Below are 16,627 nucleotides of genomic sequence, written 5' to 3' on the forward strand. Positions count from 1 at the left end.
TTTAGTGAAAACAGGACGCGAATTAGTAACCCCTGTTCAAGCTTTGCAACAAAAATGGGACAGACGGACAGTCAAGGGTAACACTTAATTTTTCTTCCATTTGGATATCAAAAGTGTGAGTTACCTGGCAAAACACACAAAACCAATTTCCCCGTCTTCACATTCGACTGGTCTACTTTGCTGGTAATAAACTGTTACTTTTGTTCAACGTGTTTGCAAAATTTGCAAATAGAAAGCAACGTACAGCTATTTTTTATTTTATGTTGTGTGAAATTACCATTGATGTCCCATCTGTAAATGCAAATCCCCTTTATTATGAACTTAAATGACGATGACATAAATTGTGTGTTTAAAACAGCCAGAAAAAAATGTTTGGCACAAAAATTTAAGGAGGAGAATACAAATATTGTAATAAAGCTGAAGTACAGTAATTCTATACATTTTTATGTCTTAAAAAAATTAATTTCAGAATGAATCTGTAAAAACCCCTGACCTAACAACACATATTACCCGATTAATACAAAGTTAACGAATGAACCATGAAAATGAGGTCAAGGTAAAATGAAACCTGCGACCCAGAGATGTACATCACTTACCTCATAAAGTTGACACATTGCTTATAGAATCTGAGAAACAGACCTATCCAGAAAATTTAACATTAACCAATGAACCTTGAAAATGAAGTCATGGTCAAGGCCAGTTGAACCCTATCTGACAGATATGTTAACTAAGTTTACTTGAAAGTATCCCATTTATACCAAATAGACTTATCTTATTACTGATAAGTGAATAAGTGAGAAATTCACATGACAAAAGAGCTATACATTTGTTTGCACCTGTTCTAAGTCAGGAATCTGATATTCAGTGGTTGTCATTTGTTGATGTGGTTCATAAGTGTTTCTTGTTTCTCGTTTTTTATATAGATTAGACCATTGGTTTTCCTGTTATAATGCTTTTACACTAGTCATTTTTGGGGCCCTTTATAGCTTGCTGTTTGGTTTGAGCCAAGGCTCTGTGTTGAAGGCTGTACTTTAATGGTTTACTTTTACAAATTGTGACTTGAATAGAGAGTTGTCTCATTGGCACTCATTCCACATCTTCTTATATCTATATACAGATTTTTTAAACAGTTAAAGAACTATGAAAATGAGGTCAAGGACAATGGATATATGACAGATGGAAAATTTGTGAAAAAATACCTCTTAATACAAGGATTAAAGCTTCCACACACATAAAACTTAATAGATACTGGTTATTAGTGTTCATGTCATGTTTGCGCTGCAAAGGAAATAAGGGGCATGCACATTTCATTTAAGTTATATACATATTTCACACAAATACTGAAGTCTTTGTTTCAACTGGACTTAATAATAAGAAAAGCTAAGAATAGAATTTAAATTTTATGTCTTTGTAGATTGTGCCACAGTTTACATAATGACAAGTATAAAATGACATCATTTAAACAAATAAATTGGTGAATGATACACGTTTGTCTTATTTCAAAATAACTACTCTACATGTACTTGCTGAATACCGATGAGTGAAATGGAAAAAAAAATGAAACATTGTTCATATACAGTAAAATTTCATCATTTAAATACCAGCAGTTTAAGCAAAGCATTCAATTTCAAGCATTAATCAAGCATCAAGATTTGTTCATTTGATATATTATTTTTTCTGTGTTTTCATGAGATTGTTGTCTCATGAATATCCACCATAAATCCTTCAAGAGGTGGTTGTTATGTTGTTGAAAAGTATGCACTTGCATTTAGCTTCAGAAATTGCATATATAAAATTCAAAGAATCAATACTGTCAAAATCTTGAATTGGGTGGCAAATTGGCAATAGCTTGGAGTGTGTGGCAATGTCATCTATGTTTCTATAGAAATAACAAAACTCATTTTCTGAAGATGAACAATTATGTTTGAGAATTTTTGGAGAAGTGTTTGTTTTTAAAGTAATAACTAATACTAATACAATCATTTTTTGGGAAAACAAATTTTTCAGATCTTTGACATAAAGTTGTGCATGTATAATCTTTGATCATAATAAATTAATACAGTGTAGTCTGGTGAAATTTAAGTAAACATGTAAAGGAAATAAAAATTGTTGAGAATGTTAAAATTTTCAGTGGAGCAAGCAATTTTTGCTTAAAGGGGCATAAGCTACTCGATATACAAAAAATTAAAATACGAATTTTTTTTGTTCAATCATTAGTGAAAGTGAAATAGTGAAATAATAATTCACTTTTAGCATTCCGTATTCATGTGACCTTCCATTTAACCCCTTAGCTGGACATGGGTTACGCATGTATTCAGCTATTGAAAAGAATGTCAATATTTTTGAAAGTGAAACAAGGATGAACCATATGGTTGATTGATACGATCCACAAAAAAATCATTCTTATACAGGTAAAAACGATGATAAACATACTTTTTAACAGACAATATGAAATCAAACAGACCTAGAAAATCCAATTGCACGTGATCACTATCTATTTGTATTTAATTTACCCGGTATGTTTATATTGGGTTATATGACTGTTTGAAGTCCTCGGAGGTCATCTTGATGGTTAATTAGATGACGTCCAGGCAAAAATACGTACGAAATGTTGATACATATTATCGAGTCCATGTATGCGTTGTTGTTTATTTTAGACTTTTTGTAATTTGGATATACGTTTCAGTATGTTATAAATCAAATATGAGAATTTGAGTCAAATCGGTGAACATGAATTTGATAGCTAATGCCCCTTTAAAAGTCGTGAAATAAAACAAAATATTCTTTTTCAAGGTGTCATTATAATGAAATTTCACTGTATAAAATGATTTGGTTGGTTTTCTACTTAAATAATCACATACAATGGTTTAATTTAACAAAACTGATGAATGACAGATTACTCAATTTGACAATTTCTATATGTATATAATGGTTCAGCAATTAACAAAAAGGTCCTGAAAAGTAACACTACTATCAAAAGTCTTACCCAAAAAATTGCACACACTTTAGATATCAAACAATTAGTAACACATACTTTATTCTTAATTTTTAAGCAACTACTGCTGTACAATAACTCACTTCTGATCAAAATTTATGCATGGTCCTTGTTGGCCATTATAGTTGGTCGTCTTGGACTGATCCAAAATCTAACTACGGTACTGTAAATTCAAAAATTATTGCGAGAATTTATGATTGCGATTTTGAGAATAATTTTTGAGATTACAGGAAGAGCCGCATACAAATATATGTGTCAGATTTCAGAATGCGACTTCTTATTATAGAGATACTCACCCAGTTGCATTCTTCGCAATAATAAAAACCTCCCAATAATTTCTGAATTTACCGTATAGATGACTTACTTCATTAAAAAATAAATTAGCAAATCATCATTCAGCAAATTCATCCAAATTATTGTCAAATTGCAAAAATGTGCGGGATATTTCGATCTACTCAATTTAAAAAAGCATTCTAATCTTACTATGGACATTTGCAAAGATATACAGGAACTATTGATCATTCACCATCATGGTGAGAATTTTCATTCTGCTGTGTTTTGGATTCAAAAATGTAACTGCTGATTGATCACTAGATACTATTAATAAACAAGAGTTTGTCAGTTACTTTTAAACAATCTTTAGTTTCCCAAAGACACTCTGCTTTGCTCTACCTTATAATAACGTAGACCATCATAACATTGTACAAATCTACAGATTTGTCTATCAGCCTTGCGTAACAATTTTCCAACATATTTGTATTGTTTCTGGTTTTGTGTTGTTAGGTTGCTGTCTAATGAATGTGTTACCTACATCTCTTTTTTGTTATTATAAATGGTATCACAACACTCAAAAGTAAAAGGATGCCCTTTATACATTGTAAAACCAGTCATAAGCATTGCATGAAGTAAATGAGTGGATGATATTGATAATGCCATGATTTCATAAGTAGAAAAATAATAAATTTAACAATACAAAATAAGGTATATATTTGAAAAGCCATATGAATAGTTTATATAATCTACATCACAAACAATGAATTTCTTTTGAATAAATTTTTTGTTCATTAAAAAATATTACCTGTATAGAAATAGATGTGGATATATACCTGTACCTTTATTTATATATTTTTCAATTAAAACTTTTTTTCTGCATCAAATTGTAGAGCAATTGCAAAATGTTAATCGATGTGTTTAACTCCCACTCAAAAATTTGTAACTTTGTTAATGTATTTATATAAGAAAAGATCCAAATAGGACCTATTGCAACTAATTATAATCTTGTTATATTTTAACTTGGTTTAATAGCTGAAGATTACCTTACTCTTTTGAAAGAAGACTTGTAAATTTAATCCTTTAGGACGATGTATATCAATAATTTCAAATTGAATTTGAATAGAAGTTATTAATAAAGCTTTGAATGAAGAATTTTAGGAGGAGGGACTTGTAGTAAAAATAATTGAAACATATATATCATTCAGTTTTGAAAGCTTACCTTTAATGACAGTTGTATTACAGGCCATTTACATTCCAGGCACAGTTAGATATATTTAAGTTTTATTACAGGCCATTTACATTCCAGGCACAGTTAGATATATTTAAGTTGTATTACAGGCCATTTACATTCCAGGTACAGCTAGATATATTTAAGTTGTATTACAGGCCATTTACATTCCAGGCAGAGTTAGATGTATTTAAGAATAGGTAACACTTGCACAAATTTTATTTTCTTTTTGTTCCTTTTCTGTATGCAAAAAATTAAAGTGCATAAAATTAAAAACTAGAGGCTGTGTCGCTCACCTATATATCTTTTATAGATATTGTCATTATGAACATTTTTGCCCCTTTCAGATTTTTTTCTATCAATAGCGATTTTCAAGAAAATAGACAAAACTTGCATTTTATCCCTATGTTCTATTTAAGCCATGTCGGCCATATTGGTTTTTACAAAAACTAGATACCCATGATGATTGTGGCGTACTTTGGTTAAACTTAGCCCAGTAGTTTCAGAGGAGATGATCTTTGTAAAAGTTAACAGACGATGATGACAAGAGACTACGGACACCAAGTGATTGCAAAAGCTCACACTGGCACTATGGGGCAAGGTGAGCTAAAAAAAAAACCACAACCAGACATATTTTTTCTACTCAGTAAGTTGCACAGGGTATAAATTGTTTAGTGTATAAAAAAAACAAAGAACTTATACAAATGAATTCCACATTGTTCAATTATTCATATTTTGACTAGTTTTCTTCAAAAGTCAATTCCAAAGATATATTCTAACAAGAAAAACATAATCATTTTACACAACTTTAACAATTAAACATACAAAAACACAATAAATTAACAAATATGAATAACAATATAGTACACATATATATCTAAGCAATGGATGAACAAAGATTGCACTTAATGCTTTTAATATATAACACAACAAGAGGCATTCAAAACCAAGTCACAATAAATGCATTTACAGAATCACAGATTTTTCTTCTTTCTCTGTAAATCATCTTTCCTGAGGTTATTATATATGTATTCAGATAGTCTGACAACATTTTTAATTTGACTACTTAGACCAATTGTTGTTGCTCCATGAAACACAACATAGTAAAATACATTTCAAGATTATGTTAGGACTTCAACTTAAAATTAACTATTTTCAAACAAAGTGCTGAGAATACAGAATTAAATAAAGTTCCAGAAAAAAGTCTGAATGAATACATTTTTGGTTTACATTACTGTATTTTTGGATATCAACATTTTCTCATAACCTACTGTATATTTGATTCTTTTTTTCCTACATTTTTTTAAAAGTAATGTATGCATATCCAAAGAAAGCCCCCTACCTTCACTGAAACAAAGCATATTTTAGAAACCAAAATAGCATTAAAATTGTCTTCACACTCAATGATGGGTCAACAGCAATGAAAACAGAGACCAATACCTAGTCTAGACCTGCATCACTGCATGCAATTGATCAATGTCACATGTATACTGCAGCATTACTGATCATTCCTTTTCACTGAAGCCAAGAAAACCTTTATGAAAATTTTCCTTGTACAATGAGCTTTGTAAAATTTCAAACTATTGGCAAACAGGAAGTGGATACATGGCAGATGTAATAAAATGCTCCGCAGGGCGCAGCTTGATACGACCGCAGAGGTCGAACCCTGAACAGTTGGGGCAAGTATGGACACAACATTCAAGCTTGATACAGCTCTGAATTTGGATTGTGATTAAATATTTGACACAGCATAGGTTTCTGACACAGAATGAATGTGGTCTAAGAACTTAAAAATTTTAAATTGGACATTCACGTATTATGGTCCAATATCCAAAATCTAAATACATGGTTAGATTCAGCATATCAAAGAACCCCAAGAATTCAATTTTTGATGAAATCAAACAAAGTTTAATTTTGGACCCTTTTGATCTCAATGTGGACAAAAATGATAACAGGGCCCAAAAATCAAAAATCTAAATACATGGTTAGATTCAGCATATCAAAGAACCCCATATATTCAATTTTTGTTGAAATCAAACAAAGTTTAATTTTGGACCCCGATTTGGACCAACTTGAAAACTGGGCCCATAATCAAAAATCTAAATACATGGTTAGATTCAGCATATCAAAGAACCCCATATATTCAATTTTTGTTGAAATCAAACAAAGTTTAATTTTGGACCCCGATTTGGACCAACTTGAAAACTGGGCCCATAATCAAAAATCTAAATACATGGTTAGATTCAGCATATCAAAGAACCCCATATATTCAATTTTTGATGAAATCAAACAAAGTTTAATTTTGGACCCTTTTGATCTCAATGTGGACAAAGTTGGTAACGGGGCCCAACAATCAAAAATCTAAATACATGGTTAGATTCAGCATATCAAAGAACCCCATATATTCAATTTTTGTTGAAATCAAACAAAGTTTAATTTTGGACCCCGATTTGGACCAACTTGAAAACTGGGCCCATAATCAAAAATCTAAATACATGGTTAGATTCAGCATATCAAAGAACCCCATATATTCAATTTTTGTTGAAATCAAACAAAGTTTAATTTTGGACCCCGATTTGGACCAACTTGACAACTGGGCCCATAATCATAAATCTAAATACATGGTTAGATTCAGCATATCAAAGAACCCCATATATTCAATTTTTGATGAAATCAAACAAAGTTTAATTTTGGACCCTTTTGATCTCAATGTGGACAAAGTTGATAACGGGGCCCAACAATCAAAAATCTAAATACATGGTTAGATTCAGCATATCAAAGAACCCCATATATTCAATTTTTGTTGAAATCAAACAAAGTTTAATTTTGGACCTCGATTTGGACCAACTTGAAAACTGGGCCCATAATCAAAAATCTAAATACATGGTTAGATTCAGCATATCAAAGAACCCCATATATTCAATTTTTGTTGAAATCAAACAAAGTTTAATTTTGGACCCCGATTTGGACCAACTTGAAAACTGGGCCCATAATAATAAATCTAAATACATGGTTAGATTCAGCATATCAAAGAACCCCATATATTCAATTTTTGTTGAAATCAAACTAAGTTTAATTTTGGACCCTTTGGACCTTTATGTAGACCAATTTGAAAACAGAACCAAAAATTAAGAATCTAAATACACGGTTAGATTCGGCATATCAAAGAACCCCAATAATTCAATTTTTGATGAAATCAAACAAAGTTAAATTTTGGACCCTTTGGACCTCAATGTGGACCAATTTAAAAACGGGGCCCAAAATCCAAAAACTTAATACACGGTTAGATTCAGCATATTAAAGAACCCCAAGAATTCAAGAATAAATCCCCATTGAAATTGATCAAGAAATAAGCAATTTATACGAAGTATCTTCTTTTGCACAATACTGTGCAATTGATTATTTCTTGCTATTGCGCAATACTGTACAATTGACAATTTCTTGCTATTGCCCAATATTGTGCTATTGGATATTTCTTGCTATTGCGCAATACTGTGCAATTGAAGATTTCTTGCTATTGCGCAATACTGTGCAATTGAAGATTTTCTTGCTATTGCGCAATACTGTGCAATTGAAGATTTCTTGCTATTGTGCAATACTGTGCAATTGAAAATTTCTTGCTACTGCACAATACTTATTATATAATAATTTACACATCCTGTTTGGTGTGTATCTCCTACCATATCATTATTATTTGCTTTTAAATATAAATCAGAAATAACCAACTTAAAATGGAAAATTTTAAAAGAAAAAAAAAAGGAAAAAAAGAAAAAAAAAATCCCCCCCCCAAATTTTTTTGAACCCCCTTATGAATCATCACCCCCAAACTCAATCTCAGCCTTCCCTTTGTGGTATGGTACCTTGCAGTACAATTTCAGAGAGATCCATACACTTGAACACAAGTTATTGTCTGGAAACTAGAAAAATGCTTATTTTTGGCCCCTTTTTGGCCCCCAATTCCTAAACGTTTCGGGCAATTACCCCCAAACTCAATTCCAGCTTTCCCTTTGTGATATGGAACCTTGTAGTACAATTTCAGAAATATCCAAACACTTACACACAAGTTATTGTCATGAAACTAGAAAAATGCTTGTTTTTTGCCCCTTTTTTGGCCCCTAATTCCTAACATTTTGAGGCAATTACCCCCAAAATCAATTACAGCCTTCCCTTTGTGATATGGAACCTTGTGGTACAATGTCAGAGAGATCCATACACTTACACACAAGTTATTGTCTGGAAGTTACAAAAATGCTTATTGTTGGCCCCTTTTTGGCCCCTAATTCCTTAACTGTTGGTACCATAACCCCCAAAATCAATCCCAACCTTCCTTTCATGGTATTGAACCTTATGGTAAAATTTCATGGAGATCCATTCACTTAAACTAAAGTTAGAGTGCGAAAACCAATGTGTCTTCGGACGACGCCAGACGACGCCGGACGACGACGACGACGACGACGACGCCAACGTCATACCAATATACGACCAAAAAATTTTCAATTTTTGCGGTCGTATAAAAATAGCTTACTTGCTACAACTCAACATTATAAAGCTGCAGACACAATATTGTTCCCTTTCATAGAAGCCAAGAAATTTTTGACATAACATTTCTTTTGGATGGGCGGACGGAGTCGAGCCGATACTAGACCTGCTTCCGATTTTGGGGACACAGGTCATAAAACAGACCCTTATAATTGCCCTATGAAAATGTTACTTCCATTGCACTCGACATTATAGGTGTACAGACTTTCTGGCAAGAGGTAAAGAAGAAGACAAATGTACCTTCTTACATTTAAGAGGTAAAAAAATATGAAGGTGTGGACATCTGGGAAAATGTGAATGTATTTGGTTTGTCTTTTTTCTTTGGTCGATACAATATCCTAAACTTGTAAGAGCTCATGTTTCAGTACAACTTGTGAATTTGAAAATTTGCATAATTTAATGAGTATGAAGCTTGCCCAATTTCTCACAGTCTAAATGAAATTTATAAAATCTGGAAATAAGCTATATTTATTGTGACTTTTTAACAAAAGCATATAAAACATTTTTCTATAATATCACAAGACTATCAGTATACATACACATATGATATCAACACAATATTCCCTTTCAACCAAAATTAAAGAAATTCTTGTGTGTACAATTATGCAGTTTTATTTCATATTTCTGTCATATTATTTATTCTTAATTTATTTCAAACACATAATTTACACAACAATGTGCAAAACTAACCTTGAACATTGAAAATAATTTAAAAAAATACTTTAGCTTTAACCAGGGACAGTCTATACTAACGGGACTGGTCGATTATAACAATGTCTGTACAAATTTGCAGACAGAACTGTGCCGTCGCTGATGGCACATGACTTCATAGCAAATCATTTCATATTTACGAAGTATTCTATATAACTATATGTTCAAGTTTAATGAAGTAACATTTTTATGAAATTTTATACACTTTGTCATTGCAAAATGCTGTTTTTGAAAAGATTTCTCGGATAGTTTTTAAAATATAGACCTTTGAACTTTGAGGTATTTTGTTAGTAAATTTCGAGTGGCCGCCATCTTGTTCAATATGTAACCCCTTTTGCACGACTGGAGTGTTCTTCAAAACGATATGTCTCAGTTTAATAATCTAACATTCTTTTAAAATCTTATATTTTTTGTCATGGTAAATGGCTATTAATCAGATTTTATATTAAAAAATATTAAATTACAATGTACTTTGAAATACGCAAATAAACTACTAGTATCGTATATCAGAGGTACGAAACTAAGTTTATTGTTGGATTTGAAGCTTTATACGGAAGGCGTAGTTATTTAATTAAAATCAATAGAGACGAGTCCCGTTAGTATAGAAAGTCCCTGCTTTAACCTATTGAAAATGCTACAATAATTTTCCAGTGTAAAAAATCTATTGCTTACTATATTGTTAAAAAAATATCATATGACATTAATGAAGCTTCCAAAAGCAAAAATGAAGCAATCATCCACATGGATGACTATTTTTGAAAGTACTGTTAAGTGGTTTTTAGTTTGTTTTTTTGTGTTTTTTGGGGGGGTTTTTTTGGAGGGGGGGGGGGGGGGGTAATTTTGGCAAATTACATAAGCCCAAACTATTCTTGAGACTTTTTTCATGTGTTACCGGTCTCTGATTCTGATCTACCTTGAAGTTCAGATTAATGCTGGGGCATATTTGTCTAATTTTATCTTTATCACCAAATTGGCAGGTAAAATAGTCCAAAAATATTGCCCACATTATATCAAATCAATTTTATTTATAGTATTATAAATATTCAAATGAAAATAATTACTGAGTGGTTAGGATCAATTTTTTTTCCAGTCACACTACCAATTGTTTAAACTTCTTTATGAGAATATATATAATGCCTTAAAAAATATATATTTCCTTGAAAAAGACTAAAAATGCATACCTAAATTTATAAAACATGCATAATTATAAAACTAAACACTGAAATATTAGAAGTTAGGAAAAAAGCTCCCCCTTTTATTAGAGTAAGCTTTTAATAACGTGACTTATCGATCTAATTCTGTACAAATGTAAATGTTAAATATAAAATAACCATTTCTTCATTAATCTAATTAAATTTTTGCAGTAATTCTGATAAAACTATTAACATACTAGCAGCACTCACAAAATAATTATGGGTATTTATCATTTGGTATTGATGTATTTCATGTTTAAAGCAATTGGTCCCATTTACTTCTTAAATTTATTGAGGGGTGGAGTAGTCTAAGAAGTTCATCTACACTAACCTGTTAACAATTGAAGTGGAATTTCGAACCCCACTCGTGGCATGAATAATGAACTATAATCTTGAGTAGGATCGCTAGTTTTCCTGCTGAGGGCTGGTAGATCTCTCTGGGTATTCCAGCTTCCTCAACCAATTAAAAATAGCTGACACAATATAGCCAAGTGTGCTGAAAGTTGCTTTAAACACCAATAATCAATCTTTACATTGACATTTTTGCTGATTTGTTCAAATAATATAAGTAAAGTATCAAATTGAGAAAAAATGATGTGGTATTTCCTTGTTTCATATGAGTTTGCTGAAGTTGAGATGATTGATGTGTTGTGAATAAAATGCAAAACTGCCATGTTTTACAGACAACATTGTTTAAATACATGTAGTGCAAATTTCATTGTACATGGGGGAGTGGGGAGGAAATACCAGACGGACATTCAGAAAACAAATCTGACAGATTTTACAGTATATAAATCATATATAATATGAACTTGGTTCTTCTATAAAAGTTGTATTAAATAAACTCAAAATATAAATCAACCAGGAAAAAAAAAAAATTTAATTATTAATAGTAGAAGTCAATTTTCTTAAAACACCTAAAAATATCTAATGAAGCAAAAATATCATAAATTAACAAATTTAACAAAAATGGCTGCCACAATTAAAAATAAGTGATTTAAATAATATCTAACTAAATTCTTCTCTGTCATTTCTTTCTGACTGGTTTTAAATTTTCTTGAGTCATAACAGCAGGAACTATTCTAATTGTCTTGTGTTCCACTGTGTTTCCAATGAGGGTAGGTATGGTTATAGTTCTCTCCCCTGACGAAGAAGCTATGGTTGATAAAGTTGAATAAGTTTGATCGGGTAAAATGTGAGTAAATGATGTAACTGCAGTATTGTTTTCCTGTTTAAGGTTTATGGGTGTGTCATCAACAACTTCAGATTCTGTCACTATAATAAATATAAAAAAAATATCAGAGACAAAACGTAACAAAATAATTTTCAGATGCTGATACTAGTCTATCAAATTACATCTATCATGTTTGGGTAGAACTTTTATGCAAAAGTAAGTTCAAGACTACCAACTGCTGTCTCTTAATAATACATACAGGTATCTACCAATCTTTTTTGGCAAATGGTCAGATCAATTTCAATAGATGTGGAGTTATTATGGGGGCATAGAACACCTATGGGAGTTAACTCTTTAAAAATCAGCTGAACCTTTTAATCACATACTATTAGTAAAGAGAAATCAAGCTTCTCAATGATCAAAATTAGTGTTTGTCAAACTGCTATATATTCAATGAAATTTTTCCTGTAAATTGTGTGGTTCAAATTTCTTGAATTTTCCATATTTTTGTCAACAGGTCAAAGTAAATATTTGGACAAAATTTTATGAAATTTAAGCAAGCCAAATCTATTTGGTAAAAGTGTTGGGTACCCTCTTAAACAATTATGATGTATCAAAGTCAATAACACTCAAGTGAAACAGCTTGGCTTCAGATGACTCTACATTAGATTTAACAAACTTCCACAACAGCAATTTTGGTTACAGCATCTTTAGTATAGCTTTGGATCAAATTAAAATATAATTGACCACATGAATGGAATTTTCTTTAGGTACTACTTCAATCATACGGTGTAATAAATTGCTTCGCCGAGCGCAGCTGGATACAACCGCAGAGCTCCAACCCTGAACAGTTGGGGCAAAAATGGACACAATATTCGTGCTTGATACAGGTCTGAATTTGGATTGTAATTAAATATTTGACACATAATAGGTTTCTGACACAGAATAACTGTAGTCAAAGAACTTAGAATTGGTTATATGATTTGAATTTATATTCAATTTTTTGCTGCTGTTGCGAATTGACCCCCCCCCCCCCCCCCCCCCTTTTTATTTAAAAAAAAAAAAATATTTGAAGAAATTTTCTTTTTAATTTCTGAAATCTGAAACGAGAAAAAATTGTTCCCCCCCTCACAATTTCTTTTTTACTCCCCCCCCCCCCCCCCCTTTTCCAAAAAAATAATCTCAATTCAAATTTCCAATGAAGTTTGCAACCATAATTACCCATTTAAATACATCATAAAAGTCTTAAAATAGAAAATGACAAACATAATCATGGCTAAAATTAATATATTAAATATTCCTTAATCAGCATTTCTAAATAGTAACTTTTAAAAATAAATTGACAGCTAATCACCTCAAGACAATACAACATTTCTTTATACATAATTCAAAAGCAGTGTAAGGGAGGTAATCCAAATTTAACATTGTACTTTTTTTTAATTGTCCAATAACCAGGAAACCCTTGTTTTTCCCCCTAATTCCTGAACAGTTTGAGCCATAACCCCCCAAAGCCAATCCTAACCATCCCTTTGTGGTATGGAAACTTGTGGTCTAATTTCAGAGAGATCCATACACCGTTCCACAAGTTATTGTCTGGAAACTAGAAAAATGCTTATTTGGGCCCCTTTTTGGCCTCTAATTGCTAAACTGTTAGGACTATAACCCCCAAAATCCCAACCTTCCTTTTGTGGTTATAAACCTTGTGTTTAAATTTCATAGATTTCTATTTACATTTACTAAATTTATTGTCCAGAAACCAAATGTCTTCAGATGACGCTGCTGACAACGACGACGCCACCGATGTGATACCAATATAAAACCGCAAATTTTTTTGCGGTCGTATAAAAAACATTTAAGGGACCTTTTTATGGATTTCAGTCTGAAGAATTTAAGGTTCCCCTTATCATTTATTAAAAAAAAATCTGTTTATCTATTTACCAACTAAAATAACACTAGCTAAGTTTAGTTCAATGCACCTTTTTTTTCTTCAATGGTTCAGAAGACTGTATAAAGACCTCTAAATATCAACCAACTATAAAAGCCTAGTTTTGGCTGAGCTAATAATGTTTTAATTTTAATCAAAATAACACATATTAGTGGACAGAGAATTAGAACCATAATATTGAATTTATAATGTTTTAAAATTGCAAAATATAAAATCTAGGCAAGTCATCATAAAGATAAAATGTTTCTGATATACATGTATTATATATTTTTGCAGTGCATAAAAAACAAGTGAAACTGTGAGCTACTGCTCACTGATGATACCCCTGCCCAAATATTTCGGTAAACAGGAAGTTGTTGAGTGATGAATCTGAAAACGCATCACACGGTACAGCTGACTCATATAAACCCTGAAACCAAATTTCAGAAATCCTTGTAATGTAGTTCCTGAGATAAATGCGACGAAAATTTTCAACTACTTGGATGTCACTGTAAGTGTTCGGTAAACAGGAAGTTGTTGAGTGATGAATCTGAAAATGCATCACACGGTATAGCTGACTCATTTAAACCCTGAAACCAAATTTCAGAAATCCTTGTAATGTAGTTCCTGAGAAAAATATTCATGGAACAGACGGATGGACTGACGGAGGAACTGACGGATGGATGGATGGACGGACAGACAGAGGTAAAAAGTCTACCCCCACTTTTTTAAAGCGGGGTATAATAATAAATACAGAACTCAATGTCAATCAATAGCCTATTTGCCAATTCCACAATTGACTCTGTAATTAGAGATCCATATGTACTAGTTTTATTATGACCGTAAAAAAAATTTGCGGTCGTATATTGGTATGACGTTGGCGTCGTCATCGTCAGCCGGCGTCATTGTCGTCCGAAGACACATTGGTTTTCGCACTCTAGTTTAGTTTAAGTGAATGGATCTCTATGAAATTTTACCATAAGGTTCAATACCACAAAAGGAAGATGGGGATTGATTTTGGGGGTTATGGTACCAACAGTTAAGGAATTAGGGGCCAAAAAGGAGCCAAAAATAAGCATTTTTGTAACTTCCAGACATAACTTGTGTGTTAGTGTATGGATCTCTCTAACATTGTACCACAAGGTTCCATATCACAAAGGGAATGCTGGGATTGATTTTGGGGGTAATTGCCTCAAAATTTTAGGAATTAGGGGCCAAAAAAGGGGCAAAAAACAAGCATTTTTCTAGTTTCATGACAATAACTTGTGTGTAAGTGTATGGATCTTTCTGAAATTGTACTACAAGGTTCCATATCACAAAGGAAAAGCTGGAATTGAGTTTGGGGGTAATTGCCCAAAACGTTTAGGAATAAGGGGCCAAAAAGGAGCAAAAAAAATAAGCATTTTTCTAGTTTCCAGACAATAACTTGTGTTCAAGTGTATGGATCTCTCTGAAATTGTACTGCAAGGTACCATACCACAATGGGAAGGCTGGGATTGATTTGGGGGTAATTGCTTCAAAATTTTAGGAATTAGGGGCCAAAAAGGGGCAAAAAAACAAGCATTTTTCTAGTTTCAGGACAATAACTTGTGTGTAAGTGTATGGATCTTTATGAAATTGTACTACAAGGTTCCATGTCACAAAGGGAAAGCTGGGTTTGAATTTGGGGGTAATTGCCCTAAACGTTTAGGAATTTGGGGCCAAAAAACAAGCATTTTTCTAGTTTCCAGACAATAACTTGTGTTCAAGTGTATGGATCTCTCTGAAATTGTACTGCAAGGTACCATTCCACAAAGTGAAGGCTGGGATTGAGTTTGGGGGTGATGAATCATAAGGGGGTTCAAAAAATTAGGGGGGGGGATTTTTTTTTCCTTTTTTTTTCTTTAAAATTTTCCATTTTAAATTGGTTATTTCTGATTTATATATAAAAGCAAATAATAATGATATGGTTTGAATAGGTAAATTAAAATTTTTTAAGTTCTTTCATTCTGTGTCAGAAACCTATGCTGTGTCAAATATTTAATTACAATCTAAATTTAGTGCTGTAACAAGCTTGAATGTTGTGTCCATACTTGCCCCAACTGTTCAGGGTTCGACCTCTGCGGTCATATCAAGCTGCGCCCAGCGGAGCATTTTATTTCCCTTACGAGGGACATACATTTCATTGCCAATGAAGAACAAGCAGAAATAACAAATTTATCTGTGTGTAATCTAAGTTTTTCAAATCTAATTCAATTACATTGGATCTTTTGTTAAGCTAAAAACTTTTGATATCAATAGTTATTTTTCAATTAAGTTTGTAAAATTTTCAACTTATCAAGCTTTGACCTGTTTAGAACCAGTTTACAATTGCAAAGGAAACAGTGTGTGTTAAAAGTGTGTGATAAAAGAATCAAATCAGTAATTGGCTAATAGACTAGTAAATTGTTATATTCTTCACATCTTTCTTAATTCATTTATTATAAATTATTTTTATAATGTATTCCACAATTTTGTATTGCACTGATTACTACATGAACAAACTTTTGTTGGTAATTAGAAAGTTATTTTCTATTGTCTAATTTAGACAAGATTTCTGTTTCTATATATC

At 32.0% G+C, this 16,627-nt stretch overlaps 1 protein-coding gene across 1 annotated transcript in view; it reads right to left on the reverse strand.

Annotated features, from left to right (window-relative positions):
* Positions 1 to 10,566: 10,566 nt before the first annotated feature.
* Positions 10,567 to 16,627, reverse strand: part of LOC127728077 (cyclic AMP-dependent transcription factor ATF-2-like) — a 34,817-nt gene continuing 28,756 nt past the window's right edge. The window contains exon 11 of the mRNA XM_052235278.1: positions 10,567 to 12,214. Within this exon, the coding sequence (XP_052091238.1) occupies positions 11,967 to 12,214 (248 nt within the window). The 3' untranslated portion in view covers positions 10,567 to 11,966. The remainder of the gene's footprint in view (positions 12,215 to 16,627) is intronic.

This window comes from Mytilus californianus, unplaced genomic scaffold (assembly GCF_021869535.1).
Source record: "Mytilus californianus isolate M0D057914Y unplaced genomic scaffold, xbMytCali1.0.p SCAF_2, whole genome shotgun sequence".
In the NCBI taxonomy this organism is placed as follows: domain Eukaryota; kingdom Metazoa; phylum Mollusca; class Bivalvia; order Mytilida; family Mytilidae; genus Mytilus; species Mytilus californianus.